Genomic DNA, 14515 nt, shown 5'->3' on the forward strand with positions numbered 1-14515 from the left:
AGAAGAAGAAGAAGAAGAAGAAGAAGAAGAAGGAGGAGGAAGAGGAGGAGGAGGAGGAGGAGTGAGAAGAAGGAGAAGAAGAAGGAGGAGGAGGAGGAGGAGGAGAAGGAGAAGGAGAAGGAGAAGGAGAAGGAGAAGAAGAAGAAGAAGAAGAAGAAGAAGAAGAAGAAGAAGAAGAAGAAGAAGAAGAAGAAGAAGAAGAAGAAGAAGAAGAAGAAGAAGAAAATCTATTTAACTTACTAAAGGCCATTCTGACTACATGGATCTCTTGAGAAGAAGCATCAATTTTCAAGGAATTATTTTTCACTGAATTCCATCAATAAGAAATAATACTAGTCTTCACACAATTTACTGCTCATTCTCCAAAAATGTTCTTTTGATTTTAAATTAATGGTGATTTATCATTTCACCCCAGTAACATTTGGAATTCTAGTAGATTTTAAAAACAAAGCCCTCACTGTGTGAGAGTACTTCCATAGGGAATGTAAAGCCCAGGAGTTGCCCAAATTCACATATGAATCAGAAAACATGTTTTGCATAAGTGTAGTTTGTCATGTATTGCCATTTATAGCTTACATTTATACTTCCTCTATTATAATTATTTAAAATACTGGGGGATATTAAAATGAAAGTAAATGAGTAAAAGTGCTTTCTGCTAGGTTGTAATAAGATTCCAATTGACTGAAATATGGATTGCTCATTCAATATATATGGTGTACGATTTAGGAATTAACAATCTTCAAGCCAATTGACAGATTGCTTGTTAGACTTTCCTTTTCAGCCCAGACAAATATCCCAGCGTAGCAACTTCCACATATACATATATATATATATATATATATATATATATATATATATGAAAATGACACTATAATTAGATCTCACATTGTGTTGTAGTTCAAAGGATATGTACAGAGCTGGCTTCAGATTTCAACTTTATCACAGATTTTCTGTGATCTTTGCCCATTCCAGAGTTTAGTTTTCCCAAAACCAAAAGTAAAACAAAGTTAACAACGGCCCCCAGCATGGGTTGGGGTTCATATTCTAAACACCAAAAAGAAAATGAGGTGATAACAACCACTATTTAAGTACTTAGAAGTCAACATTAACATGGGAACAGCTGATATGCTTCTTAAAAAATACTATAGCTAGTGCCAGAGCCAACTTCTGCTGTGTTTTTAAATGCTGTGGGCATAGATTTGAACACAACCAGTACTTTCTAAATGAGGTGTGTTAATGTGACTTTACATATAAAACAAACTTCCATCACAGAAAATCCATAAGGGACTGAGTAAGCAGACTTGCTAAACATCAACAAGTCCAGAGCAATGGTTTGCACCACTTCATGTTGGTTTTCATCTGACTGTGTACCCCAAGTAGACAACACTCTTTAGGTTCAAATTAATTTGCTTTTAAGGTTTATATATACTATTAATGTACCTTTCTTTTAATTGTAAATATTTATTAATTCTTAACTGGTAATAATAATAAGCATGCTTATGTGGTTAATATAATCTTTGGGTATTTGTGTAAAATACCAGTAAAATTAATTATTGTATTTAATTACCTTACCTACCTAGTCCTCTTATGTAGAATATGGCTATACTGGTTTTCACGGGATGCAGTGTTTGCTTGGGAAAATGTCTTCAGGCTCCCTCTATATTCTCATAAAAGACATAATAATAATAATTTTCTTCTTTTGAAAGTCTGACCATATTCTGTTGTGTTCTTGGGCCAAGTTTTCATTATCCACTGACCCTTCCATGGACACCTATCTGGTTGCATATCAAGGGGTTTTGTGTGTGTTGGGGGGAATAATGTTGAAAATAAAGTGTATAATGTTCAAACAGGAGTAAAATAATTCTCTTCAACATGAATGTGTCAGTTCCTAAGGATATATAACCACAAATGGGATCACTGTATCATAGGTTAATTCTACTTTTAGATTTTTGAGTAATTTTCATATTATATTCCAATATGTTTATGTTAAGTTACATTTTGACTGATGGAGTTCCCTTTTCTTCATATCCTTCCCACCTAGTCAGTATCCATCTTTTTAATGACATCATTTTAACAGGTGTGGGGAGATATCTTATTGTTGTATTAATTGGCATTTCTGAGTAGAGACAAAAATTTTTCACACGTTTTTTGACCATTTATATCTATACTTTTGAAAATATTGGTACAAACACTTTGCTTACTCTTTTATTGGATATTTCCTTTATTTACATTTCAAATGTTATCTCCTTTTTCTGTTTCCCCTCACTTTTGCTTACTGTTTATATATACATTTATTACTGTTTGTTTTTACATACCAAATGCAGTTTCTCCTCCCAGTTCCTTCCCCATTTCCATTTACTTCTCTGTTTCTATTCAGAAAATGGCAGGGCCCCCATGGATATCAACTGAACATGACACATCAAGGTGCCATAAGACTAAGCACCTTCCCTCATACTGGGCTGTATCGGGCCACCCAGTATGAGGGAGACATCCCAAAAGCTCACAAAGAGTCAGAGACAGCTATTGTTCCCCTGTAAGGAATCCTCTAAGAAGACCAAACTACACAACTGTAGCATATATGCAGAGGGTCTAGGTCAGTCCTATCTTTGCTTACTTTTTAATCAGATATATTGTCCTTGTAATTGAGTCATTTTTATCCCATATTTATTGGGGATATTGGATATAATAATATCAGTCCCTTTAAAGTTATTACCCATTAAATCCAATTAATGTTGGACTTTATGTGTGTGTGTATGGGACTGTTAGTCACTGCAAAGTGAACCTTCCATTAACCCCCAAAACTAATATTCTACTCTCCCCAGAAAGTGTCAACTGCCAATAGATTATCATTGGGGGTGAAACATCTTATCAGTTGCTTGTGCTAGCTAGTGCACACCAGATCATTTGTTAAATATATTATGTCAAAAATTCTATAATTTTGATCATACTTTCAACATTTTAATATACAAATGTAGACTCTGTATACTTTTGTGGCCCTAATTTCACAGTATAACTTATAAATTGTGTGTCTAAAAATATTTTTGATTCATAACTATTACCTTTTATAATTAGTTCTTCGTGACCTTAGTCCTTATACTAGGAATTGAAAAGAGAAATATTGCATTGATATTTTTATATTGACTAAAATAATTTGAAAAAACATAATAAATTATACAGCTGAAACTAATAAAATGAACAAAACCACAAATGTGTATATCCTTAGACTATTGCTCATTGAAAATTACTTATTTAATTGTATCAATTACTACCTACTTGAAAGAATATTTTTAGCTGAAACTATTTTTTTTATTTTTTATTATTAATCATTCCATTCATTTACATCTCAAATGATATCCCATTTCCTGGTTATCCCTCCACAAGCGCCTCATCCCACAACACCCCTCTCCTACCTCTCCTTTGCCTCTATGAGGGTGGTCCACCCTTCCTCCTCAAGCATCCCCTAACACTGGGGCATTAAACCTCCACAGGACCAAGAATCTCCCTCCTACTTATATCAGACAAGGCCATTATCTGCTACATATGTATCTGGAGTCATGGATCTCTCCCTGTACACTCCTTGGTTGGTGTTCTAGTCCCTGGAAGTACTGGGTGGTCTGGCCCACTGATGTTGTTCTTCCTATGGGGTTGCAATCCCCCTGAGCTCCTCCAATCTTTCCACCAGCTTTCCACCAATCTTTCTTACCAGGGTCTCTGAGCTCAATCTGATGGTTGCCTCTAAGCATCCATAACTGTATTCGTCAGTTGCTGGCTTACCCTCCCAAGGATCAGTTATACAAGGTTCCTGTCAGCAAGTGCCTCTTAGCAAGGGCAACAATGTTGGGTTTGGTGCCTGCTGACAGGAGGAACAAGCCCCAAGTGGGACAGTCCTCAGATGGCCCATCCTTCAGTCTCTGCTCCATTTTTTTTCTTTTTCTTACATTTCAAATGTTATCCCCTTTCCCAGTCTCCCCTCTGGAAGCTCCCTCTTCCATGATCCCTCCCCCTGCTTCTATGAGGATGCTCCCCCTGCCACCCACCCACTTCTACCTCACCACCCTGGCATTCTGCTACACTGGGGAATCTGCTCCATTTTTTGTCCCTGTTCTTCCTTTGGACAGGAACATTTCTGGGTTAAGAATTCTGAGATGGGTGTGTGGGTCTCTCCCCCCCCGGGGGCTGTGCCTATTTACTGAAGGTGGTCTCTACAGGCTCCATCTCCTCTTCTCTGCTAAAACCATCCCTGGTGTTTTCCTGGTGTCTGGGACCCTCCAGTGGGTATCCCGAGTTCTTCATCACCCCCTGATACATATTTTTATTCAATTTCCTGACCCTCTGTACCTCTCTTCTGTTTCCTCCCAAACCTGATATTCCCCCACCCCTCCTTATTTCTTCACCCCCTACTCTCTTTCTTAACTATACAAAGAATCAACAGAACAAGGAACTGTTTTTTGGCATTTTGTTTTTTTTTTTACCATTATTCATTTATACCCAATAAACTGAAAGCTTTTTCTCTGGCTCTTAGCTAAGCTTTGTTTGCTTACAATTACAATTAAGAGACATAATTGTGAAAAATAGCTGTGGTTGTGTGCTAAATTGATGCTATAAACAATTTAAACCATGGTTATTGAAGAATGTTTCCCAACTTCAGTATGTATTAGGTAAATTTGGAAGGCTTTTGTTAACATTTATTTAAATTTATTTTATATTTGATGTAGTTTTACATGAGTACTATATTTGTTTTATTTCTATGTCAAGTCTGGTCTTCTAGCACTAGAATCTACAAGACACTATCTTATTAGACTTCCTGGTACCCTGGATCCATCTGTTCCTCAAAGAAAAACCTTTATTATGAGTGAAACAAAGATTGAAGTTTAGAATGTAGTTGGGAATTAATAGCTGGCTATGTTCACACTGCCAGGAATGACTTTATTCCTATTGAGTAGGCCTTAAGTGGATTATCATCATCATTATCATCATCATCATCATCATCATCATCATCATCATTATTTAATTGTTTGTTGTCCCCCACCTGGTACACCTTCCAACTGTTCCTTATCCTATTCCTCCTCCCCTGTCTCCAAGAGGATTTCTCCACTGCCCATCCCTACCCTATCAGACCTCCCTACTTCTTGGGGACTCAAGTCTCTTGAGGGTTAGGTGCACCTTCTTTCACTGAGGCCTGACCAGGCAGTCCTCTGCTGTATATGTTTCAAGGACCTAATATCAGCTATTGTATGCTACCTAGTTGGTGGCTCAGTGTCTAAGAGATCTCAGGGGTCCAGGCTAGTTGAGACTGCTGGTCTTCCTATGGGGGTCATCCTCTTCTTCAGCTTCTTCTAGCTTGTCCATAATTCAACCACAGTTGTCCCTGATTTCTATCCATTGTTTGGGTGTATGTATCTGCATCTGACTCTTTCAACTGCTTATTGGGCCTCTTAGAGGGCAGCTGTTAGACTCCTCTCTGTAAGTATACCATAGCATCTGTAATAGTGTCAGAAACTAGGAGTATCCAGTTTAGATGGATCACAATTTGGCCTGATCACTGGACCTCCTTTCCTTCAGTTTCTTCTCCATTTTTTGTCCCTCCAGTTCATTTAGACATGAACAATTCTGGGTCAGAGTTTTGACTGTGGGATGGCAACCCCATCCCTTCACATGATGTTCTGTCTTTCTACTGGAGGTGGAATCTACAAGTTCCCTCTACCCACTATTGGGCATTTCATTTAAGGTCCCTCCCTTCGGGTACTGCATGTCTCTCACCTCCAAGGTCTCTTGTACATTCTAGATGGTTACCTCCACCTCCTACCTGTTTTCATTCTTTCTGCTGGCCCTCAGGGCTTCACTCCTGTTTTCCCCTCCCAATACCTAATCATGTTCTCCTTTCCCATGCCCTATCCCCTCTTCCACTTAGGTCCATTCCTCCCTCCCCCTCCCAACCCCAGTGATTGCTTTTTTCTCTTTCCCAAGAGGAATTGAGGCATTCTCACTTGGACCTTTCAGATTTTTAACCTTCTTGAGTTCTATGGATTGTATCCTGGGTACTCTGCACTTTTTTGGCTAATATCCATTTATTAGTGAGTACATACCATGCATCTTCTTTTAGATCTGAGTTACCTCACTCAGGATGATATTTTCTAGTTCCATCCATTTGCCTGCAAAACTAAGGATGTCTTCATTCTTAATAGTTGAGTAGTATTCCATTATGTAAATTTACTGTATCCATTCATCCATTTTGGAGCAAGTGGTTTTTTTTTCCAGATTCTGGTTATCACAAATAAGATCGCTTTGAACATAGTGGAACACATGCCCCTGTGGCATGTTAGGGCATTTTTTCAGTATATGACCAAGAGTAGTATAGCTGGGTCTTCAGGTATCTGTTGATTAACCATGATATATAACTGCCACAACTGTACCCTTATTTATAACAGAAAAATAATCATCATATGTTAGCTCTTACATATGAATCTAGCCACAAATCTGTTTATGGACATCAAATCTGCAGTACCCACAAATAGCAGGAAGGTAAAAAGTGGAACAGGATAGGGATAAAAGGAGCTGTAGCAAGGAGTGATATTTCGACTCAGGTGCTTGAAAGGCAGAAATGGGAAATTCTGGTGGGTAATTTATCTATCAGTAAACTATGGGGTTTACTAAGAAACTGAAGGAGAAAATGTGGAGAGATTTAAAAAACACCAGGAATGATTGGAAAAATCATAGAGAAACATATTTTATGTCAACATTGAAATACACATTTTGTATATATGTATGTATATATGTGTGCACATATGTATGTATAAATAAATGTATGTGTGCCTGTGTCTTAATTATGGCTTCTATTGCTGACATGCAACACCATGACCAAAAAACAAAACAGAGAGGAAAGAGTTTGGTTAATAGTGATGAGTTGACATGGTGTAAGTTGTAACTGGTTTTGTGTTTCAACTTGACATAAACAAGCTAGATTCATTAGAGAGGATGAGGCCTCCGTTGAGGAAATGCCTCATGAGATCGAGCTGCAAGCAATGTTCTCAACTAGTTATCAATGGGGACGAGCAAGCAGAGCAAGCCATGTGAAGGAAGTCAGTATGCAGCATCCTCCATGGCCTCTCCATCAAGAGACACCTCAAACCTACAAGCTGCTGCCATTGCCATTGCCTGGCTCTCAGCCTTGAAAGTGCTGGGGACAAAGGACATTTGAGACACAGTACTTAGAGGAATTGACCTGGAACTGTCATGGAACAACTGTAACCATGTGCTAAGAAAATTGACAATGGAGAAAAGACATTAAAATTCCTCTTCTGCTGTAATGGCTGCAAACACAACAATAGCATGGAAGTTTTAACTTACACTCTTTTTTTCAAATGTAACTATTGTTAGAGAACTACTACCTTATAAATTTGTTTTCTCCATTAAACACTTTTTAATTAGATGTTTTCTTTATTCATATGTCATACAATATCTCCTTTCCCAGATTCCCCTCCGAGAAAAAGAAAAAATAAATAAAATAAAAAAACAAAACAAAAACAAAACGAACCCCTGTTCCCTCTCCCCTCCCCCTGCTCACCACCCCAACCTCTCCTGCTTCCTGGCCCTGGCATTCCCCTACACTGGGGCATAGAACCTTCACAGGGCGAAGGGCCTCTTCTCCCATTGATGACTGACTTGGCCATCCTCTGCTATACATACGCTGCTGGAGCCATTAGTCCCACCATGTGTACTCTTTGGTTGGGATTTTAGTCCCTGGGAGCTCTGAGGGTACTAGTTAGTTCATATTGTTGTTCATCCTAAGGGGCTGCAAACCCTTCAGCTCCTTGGGTCCTTTCTCTAACTCTTTCATTAGGAACCCAGTACTTAGTCCAGTGCATGGCTGGGAGCCTCTACTTCTGTATTAGTCGGGTACTGGCAGAGCCTCTCAGGAGACAGCTATATCAGGCTCCTGTCAGCCAGTACTTGCTGACATCCACAATAGTGTCTGGATTAGATGATTGAATATGGGAAGGATTCCCAGGTAGAACAGTCTCTGGATTATTTCCTTCAGTCTCTGTTCCAGAGTTAGTCTCTTTCATGGGATTTTGTTCTCCCTTTTATAAATGAATGCAGTATCCACATTTTGGTCTTCCTTCTTCTTGAGTTTCTTGTGGTTTGTGGATTGTACTTCCTGTATTCTGATTTCCTGGGCTAAGATCCACTTATCAGAGAGTGCATACCATGTGTGTTCTTTTGTGATTGGGTTACCTCACTCAGGATGATATTCTCCAGGTCCATCCATTTCCCCAAGAATTTCATAAATTCATTGTTTTTAATATCTGAGTACTACTCCATTGTGTAGATATACCACATTTTCTGTATCCATTCCTCTGCTGATGGACATCTGGGTTGTTTCCAGTTTCTGGCTATTATAAATAAGGCTGCTAGGAACATAGTGGAGCATGTATCCTTATTACATATTGGAGCATCTTCTAGATATATGCCCAGGAGTGGTATAGCTGGGTCCTCTGATATATCCAGTTTCCAGAGGAACCACCAAACTGATTTCCAGAGTAGTTGTACCAGCTTGCAATCCTACCAGCAATGAAGGAGTGTTCCTCTTTTTCCACAACCTCTCCAGCATCTGCTGTCACCTGAGTTTTTGATCTTAGCCATTCTGACTGGTGTGAGGTGGAATCTCAGGGTTGTTTTGATTTGCATTTCCCAGATGACTAAGGATGTTGAACATTTCTTTAGGTGCTTCTCAGCCATTCGGTATTCCTCAGTTCAGAATTCTTTGTTTAGCTCTGTACCCCATTTTTAATAGGGTTATTTGGTTCTCTGGAGTCTAACTTCTTGAGTTATTTTTATACATTGGATATTAGCCCTCTATCAGATATAGGATTGGTAAAGATCTTTTCCCAATTTGTTGGTTGCCGTTTTGTCCTATTGACAGTGTCTTTTGCCTTACAGAAGCTTTGCAACTTTATGAGGTCCCACTTGTCGATTCTTGATGTTAGAGCATAAACTATTGGTGTTCTGTTCAGGAAAATTTCCCCTGTGCTTATTGCTTGAGGCTCTTCCCCATTTTCTTTTATATTAGTTTCAGTGTATCTGGTCTTATGTGGAGGTCCTTGGTCCACTTGGACTTGAGTTTTGTACAAGGAGATAGGAATGGATCAATTTTCATTCTTCTACATGCTAACTGCCAGTTGAGCCAGCACCATTTTTTGAAAATGCTGTCTTTTTTCCACTGGATGGTTTTAGCTCCTTTGTCAAAGATCAAGCGGTTAAAGGTGTGTGGGTTCATTTCTGGTTCTTCAGTTTATTCCATTGATCTACCTGCCTGTCACTGTACCAATACCATGCAGTTTTTATCACAATTGCTCTGTAGTACAGCTTAAGGTCAGGGATGGTGATTCCACCAGAGGCTCCTTTATTGTTGAGAATAGTTTTGGCTATCCTGTGTTTTTTGTTATTCCAGATGAATTTGCAAATTGCTCTTTCTAAGTCTGTGAAGAATCCAGTTGGAATTTTGATGGGGATTGCATTGAATCTGTAGATTGCTTTCCATAAGATGGCCATTTTTACTATATTGATCCTGCCAATCCACGAGCATGGGAGATCTTTCTATCTTCTGAGATCTTCTACAATTTCCTTCTTCAGAGACTTGAAGTTCCTTTCAAACAGATCTTTCACTTGCTAAGTTAGAGTCACACCATGGTATTTTATATTATTTATGACTATTGTGAAGGGTGTATATATCATATTTAAGCTGATCAGAAAGTCTGAGATCAATATAGAACATAGAATTGCTTCATTAACAATTTAATATATTATCTAAAATATCTTTCAGTACCTTAAAGCAATGATGGGTGGGATGTAATGATATAAAGCTGATCATGTAGACTGTCAAGCTTTCTACAGAAGTCTGTTAATCCAAATACTAGGTACTCAGGTTTAATAAATGCACCTATCTGTACAGAGTGTTTCCAAGTCAGTGAAATCATTGAAGTCAGATAACATGCTAATAAAGCTAACAAAAACTTAAAATATTTGAATTCTTTTTCTAGTACAATGATGGTTTGATTTTTTAAAAAAGCTAATGGGTGTCAAAATTAAATTGTGTGTGCTTTTCCCCTTAACTTTATATAGAAAGTTAACACTTGAACAAGAGTTGGTAAACATCCTAGTGTTATTAATGAATGTGACTACCCTTAGAGTTCTGTGATTTAAATGAATCATCAATTAGTATCTTTATCATAAGCAATAAGTAAAACTGTTATAGGAGCTCAGTTAAGAAGGTTAGCTGAAGTCTATTTTGTTTTGTTTTTATTGATATATCTGGAAGATACTGAATAATAACAATTCAGTGAGCATTGCATGATTAAAATATTTTTTCAACTTTTCGTGGGTAGAGTTGTAAAGCCTAAAATAAAAGACCATATATTAACCATTTAGTGACCATATCCAATTATTGAATAAAAAAATTATTAAGCTGGGCAGTGCTGGTGCATGCCTTTAATCTCAGCACTTGGGAGGCAGAGGCAGGCAGATTTTTGAGTTTGAGGCCAGCCTGCTCTACAGAGTGAGTTCCAGGACAGCCAGGGCTACACAGAGAAACCCTGTCTCAAAAAAAAACCCAAAAAATTATAAGAAAAAGATTAAATGCATGATTTTTACATATCTCTCTGAGACCGTTTTAAATATTTTGCTGAAAGCAAGCTGGTTACTTTCCTAATATCCTAATATATATGTATTATCCAACTATATTTCTGATACTATGTTATGCTGAAATTTCCCTTTATTCCTTTATTCACTGGAAGCACAGCATTTTGTAAGACTGTTACTAAAAGTTGTTGCTTGTGTTTCTATGTTTTCTCAAAATAATTCATATTATGATTAATAGGGAAGGGCTTTTTCATTTTTATATAACCACAAGAAAATATAGTTTGTTAAAATATGACAAATTAAAATATAATTGATGATAAAAGCAATTGATACCGTTGTGTAACCATTATTACTTACATTTTTAGAGCCACGACCAAAAAACGAAAAGAAGTCAGGTATGTATTTTAATGTATAAGCTTATGCATGCATTTTGTATTCATAATGAATCATAACACACCTCTCTGAAATGTTATGGTAAATAATATCCAAAACAACATTAAAAAAACCCAACAACCTTTTATAGAAAAGTATGCTATGCTGCTGTTTTTAAAGAGGAACTGTCTTTCTGACTTGGTTATAGTCCTAGGTTATCCATTTATACATAAAAAATATACTTGGATAATTACAAAGACATATTACTTATTTGTTGAGGGAAAATATAAAACAATAATGCTATGTATCCAAGATGCCAATTTTTAGAAAAACACAGTGGTATTTATATGAAAACTATAAGAAGTTTCTATGGTTCAAACAATCTGTTCTTTGAACTTTGGAGCCAGAGACTTCCTATTAGATAAATATCTGTGTTCATACTTCTCTTCCACCCTCCTGAGTTAGAACACTTCCATAATTTGTAGTATGCAGCAGAAACTTGTTTCCATAAGTACACACAGCATCTGATTATGAAAAAAGTTAAAATGTTGCTTCATTCTTGCCAAATGCATTCATGCTGTAAAATTGCTGTCAACAAAATATCACAAACTGGATAAATATTTTTAATTTTATTTATTCTTTTTTTTTACACTCCAAATATTATGAAATTTTTTTTAATGTATGTTTACTCTTTTCCTTACTGGAGTCTAAAAATCCTAAATCAATTGGGGTGGTTGACCCATCTTTTCCTGAAACCCACAGAGAAAAATCCTTACTTGCGTTTTTGGACTGCTAATGCTTACTACCATTCTTGCTGTGCCCCTGCCCCAATGCCTGCACAGATGAACTTCCATCTCCATAGTTACATGGTCATCTTTTCCAACTTTTGTCTTAGTTGCTTTCCTCTTAGCAATATCAGTCATAGTTAATGAAGGGCCTATCTACACCCCTGTTGTTATACTCTGTAAGAAGCATATTTCAAAGTAGGATAACATTTTCAGGTCTTAGAGATTCAGAATTGAACATATATTTTTTGGAGTACACAGTTGATTCTTTAAAGCCTGTCCCATATCCTGCCAAAATTCATGTCCTTCCTATGGGCAAATATATTGATACCATACCTATAATGTCAAATCTTAATTAGTACAACATCTACTGTATTTCTGCCTTTTAATTTCACTTACACTTAATTACAATTTCAGATGTCAATGTCATTGTTTCGATGATCTACATCAGCTTTGGTGAAAGAAAAAAAAATGATAAAAGTATTCTTTACCTGTGTACCTCTAAGTCCATAATGTTCTGTTTCCAAATAAAATAAGACAGTCATTCTCATTTCAAGAAGGAAAAATAAGGATGTGTTTCATAAACAAGTTTTTAATCCTGTTTAATATCAAGTCTAAAGAATATTCTTTCTGGGTCTGTCCTTTTTCTTCAAGGCTTGATGGAATGCTGTCCCAATTCTTCCTACAGAGGAATGTGTCACCCTCTTTAGTCATATCTTCATTTTATCTTATCTCTGTCCCATTAGTTGTCCCACTACATTTTCTTTCTGGCTTATTATTATTATTATTACTATTATTATTATTACTATTACTATTATTATTATTATTATTATTATTATTATTATTATTATTATTATTGAGTCAATTTTCGTTTATTCATTTCTTGGAATCAAAGTATTCTTCAATGACATCCTTGGCCTGAGATTCTTTAACCTAGTCCTTAACAAGTACATAACCGCAACCAACCACTTTCTGTGGCTTCCCCTCTGGATTGATTTTACAGAAGCTTACCCATTCCTCTAGTTTCTTGTTGCCATCAACCTTATTCAGGTTGATTTGGTGCTTGGCACACAGTGCATCCACCAGCTTGACATATATGGTCTCATCACAGTTAGATGCAAGCACATAGAGATGGGCTTGGTGCTTTTATGCCATGTGCTAGGCCACATGGATGAGGCAGCATTTCTACAGTCATGGTAATGGATTATGAGTGATGATGAATCTTGGATGCACCCAAGTCTCTGCTTCCACACAACTCAGTGGTTGCTGGGGAAAAAGCGTGTTACCATTTTTAAATTTAAAATCCCCAATAGTTTGATTCATCTTACATTCAATCTGCAATGATAATCATTGATAAAGATAAAGTACCCCACCGTTATTTTCCAGACCATATTATGTAAAGAGAACCTTGTGTCCTGTATGGAAGAATCACCTGAGAATGGGTCTTTGGAAAAGAGTATATTCTTTAAAAGACCCATTCTCTTTCCTCCAGTATCCAATAGCATGTCACATTTTCTAATGAGGTAATGCAAGAGTCTCCTTTAACATCTCTGTTCCAAGCCGCATGTTGTTTAAATTTACAGCAGTAAATTTGCTCTAGTTTGGATGTGTTCTTTCAAAGCCCTGGTATTATCTATATGACAGGATTAGATCATCGCCACAAAATGATGATTAGACACTGAAGCTTCTTATTTTAAGAATGAGATCAAGGCTCTTATGTAGTTTCAGCTTGCATACTTGCTCTATTTCTACCTCTGTCATGCAGTGACACAACACCCCTCCTTTCCACACCATGTTAAAATGTGCTAGCAACTGGCTCTTCTCTTGGACTTTAGTCACTCCAATACTGTGAAAACTGGCTTTTTTTCCATATAAAACAACCACCGTGTGATTGTCTGCTATTCCAGGAGAATAGCCCTCTCAAAACAGCAACCACCACCAACAAGAACAATAAAACCGAGGAGACAGATTTTTTTTTATAGATTTCTTCGCGGTCCAACTTTAGAAGTCAGAAGAGGAGGAGGGTCAGATGAGACTAGGAAGTTGAAGATAATACAAGAAGTCATAGGCAGATGTGGCATACTTTATCACTGGGGCACACATACATGATAAACTATTTAATTCTCTACAGAACTGTCTTAAGTAGCAGTAGTAAGCAAGTATTAGTGTCTTCAAAGCAATCTAGGCTCTTTTCAAGTATTTCCAATAATGTTGCAGAATCTCCTTCGTATGTGTTCCACAGACTACTTCCAAATTTTTACTTGTTACAGCAGAGCAGTATTGCACAACCTAATGCAATCTGTGAGTTTCTATGAATGGAATAAGATAGTTCAGACTTTTTCTTAAAGCAACATGTGTCTTCCACCAGAGTTCTCAAGGTAAACACTACTTTTCGAAGCTTAGCAGAAATGTCTTCTTTGCCTCTTCCTTTAGTGGTTACCAGAAGTTTATGAATTCCTTGAGATTTAATGTCATGATGCTAATCTCTACCACCATTGTCACATATCCATTTTCTCCTTCTGTCTCTTAAGAGGACTCACCTTATCCTAACATCTCATCTCATTTGAATCTCATCTTAATTAATTATATCTGCATTAACCCAATTTCCAAATGATGTCACTTCATAGGTATTGATGCTAAGGACTCAACCTGTCCTTAGGGGATACATACACACCATAACATCCTTAGGGGATACATACACACCATAACATCCTTAGGGG

At 37.1% G+C, this 14515-nt stretch overlaps 1 protein-coding gene across 1 annotated transcript in view; it reads left to right on the forward strand.

Annotated features, from left to right (window-relative positions):
* The window catches only part of Trdn (triadin), a 413724-nt gene that overhangs the window by 346670 nt on the left and 52539 nt on the right, over positions 1-14515 (forward strand). Inside the window, exon 23 of the mRNA XM_031380731.1 lies at positions 11004-11033. Coding sequence (XP_031236591.1) covers positions 11004-11033 — 30 coding nt within the window. The remainder of the gene's footprint in view (positions 1-11003; positions 11034-14515) is intronic.

The sequence above is a fragment of the Mastomys coucha genome, unplaced genomic scaffold (assembly GCF_008632895.1).
Source record: "Mastomys coucha isolate ucsf_1 unplaced genomic scaffold, UCSF_Mcou_1 pScaffold2, whole genome shotgun sequence".
Taxonomy (NCBI): Eukaryota; Metazoa; Chordata; class Mammalia; order Rodentia; family Muridae; genus Mastomys; species Mastomys coucha.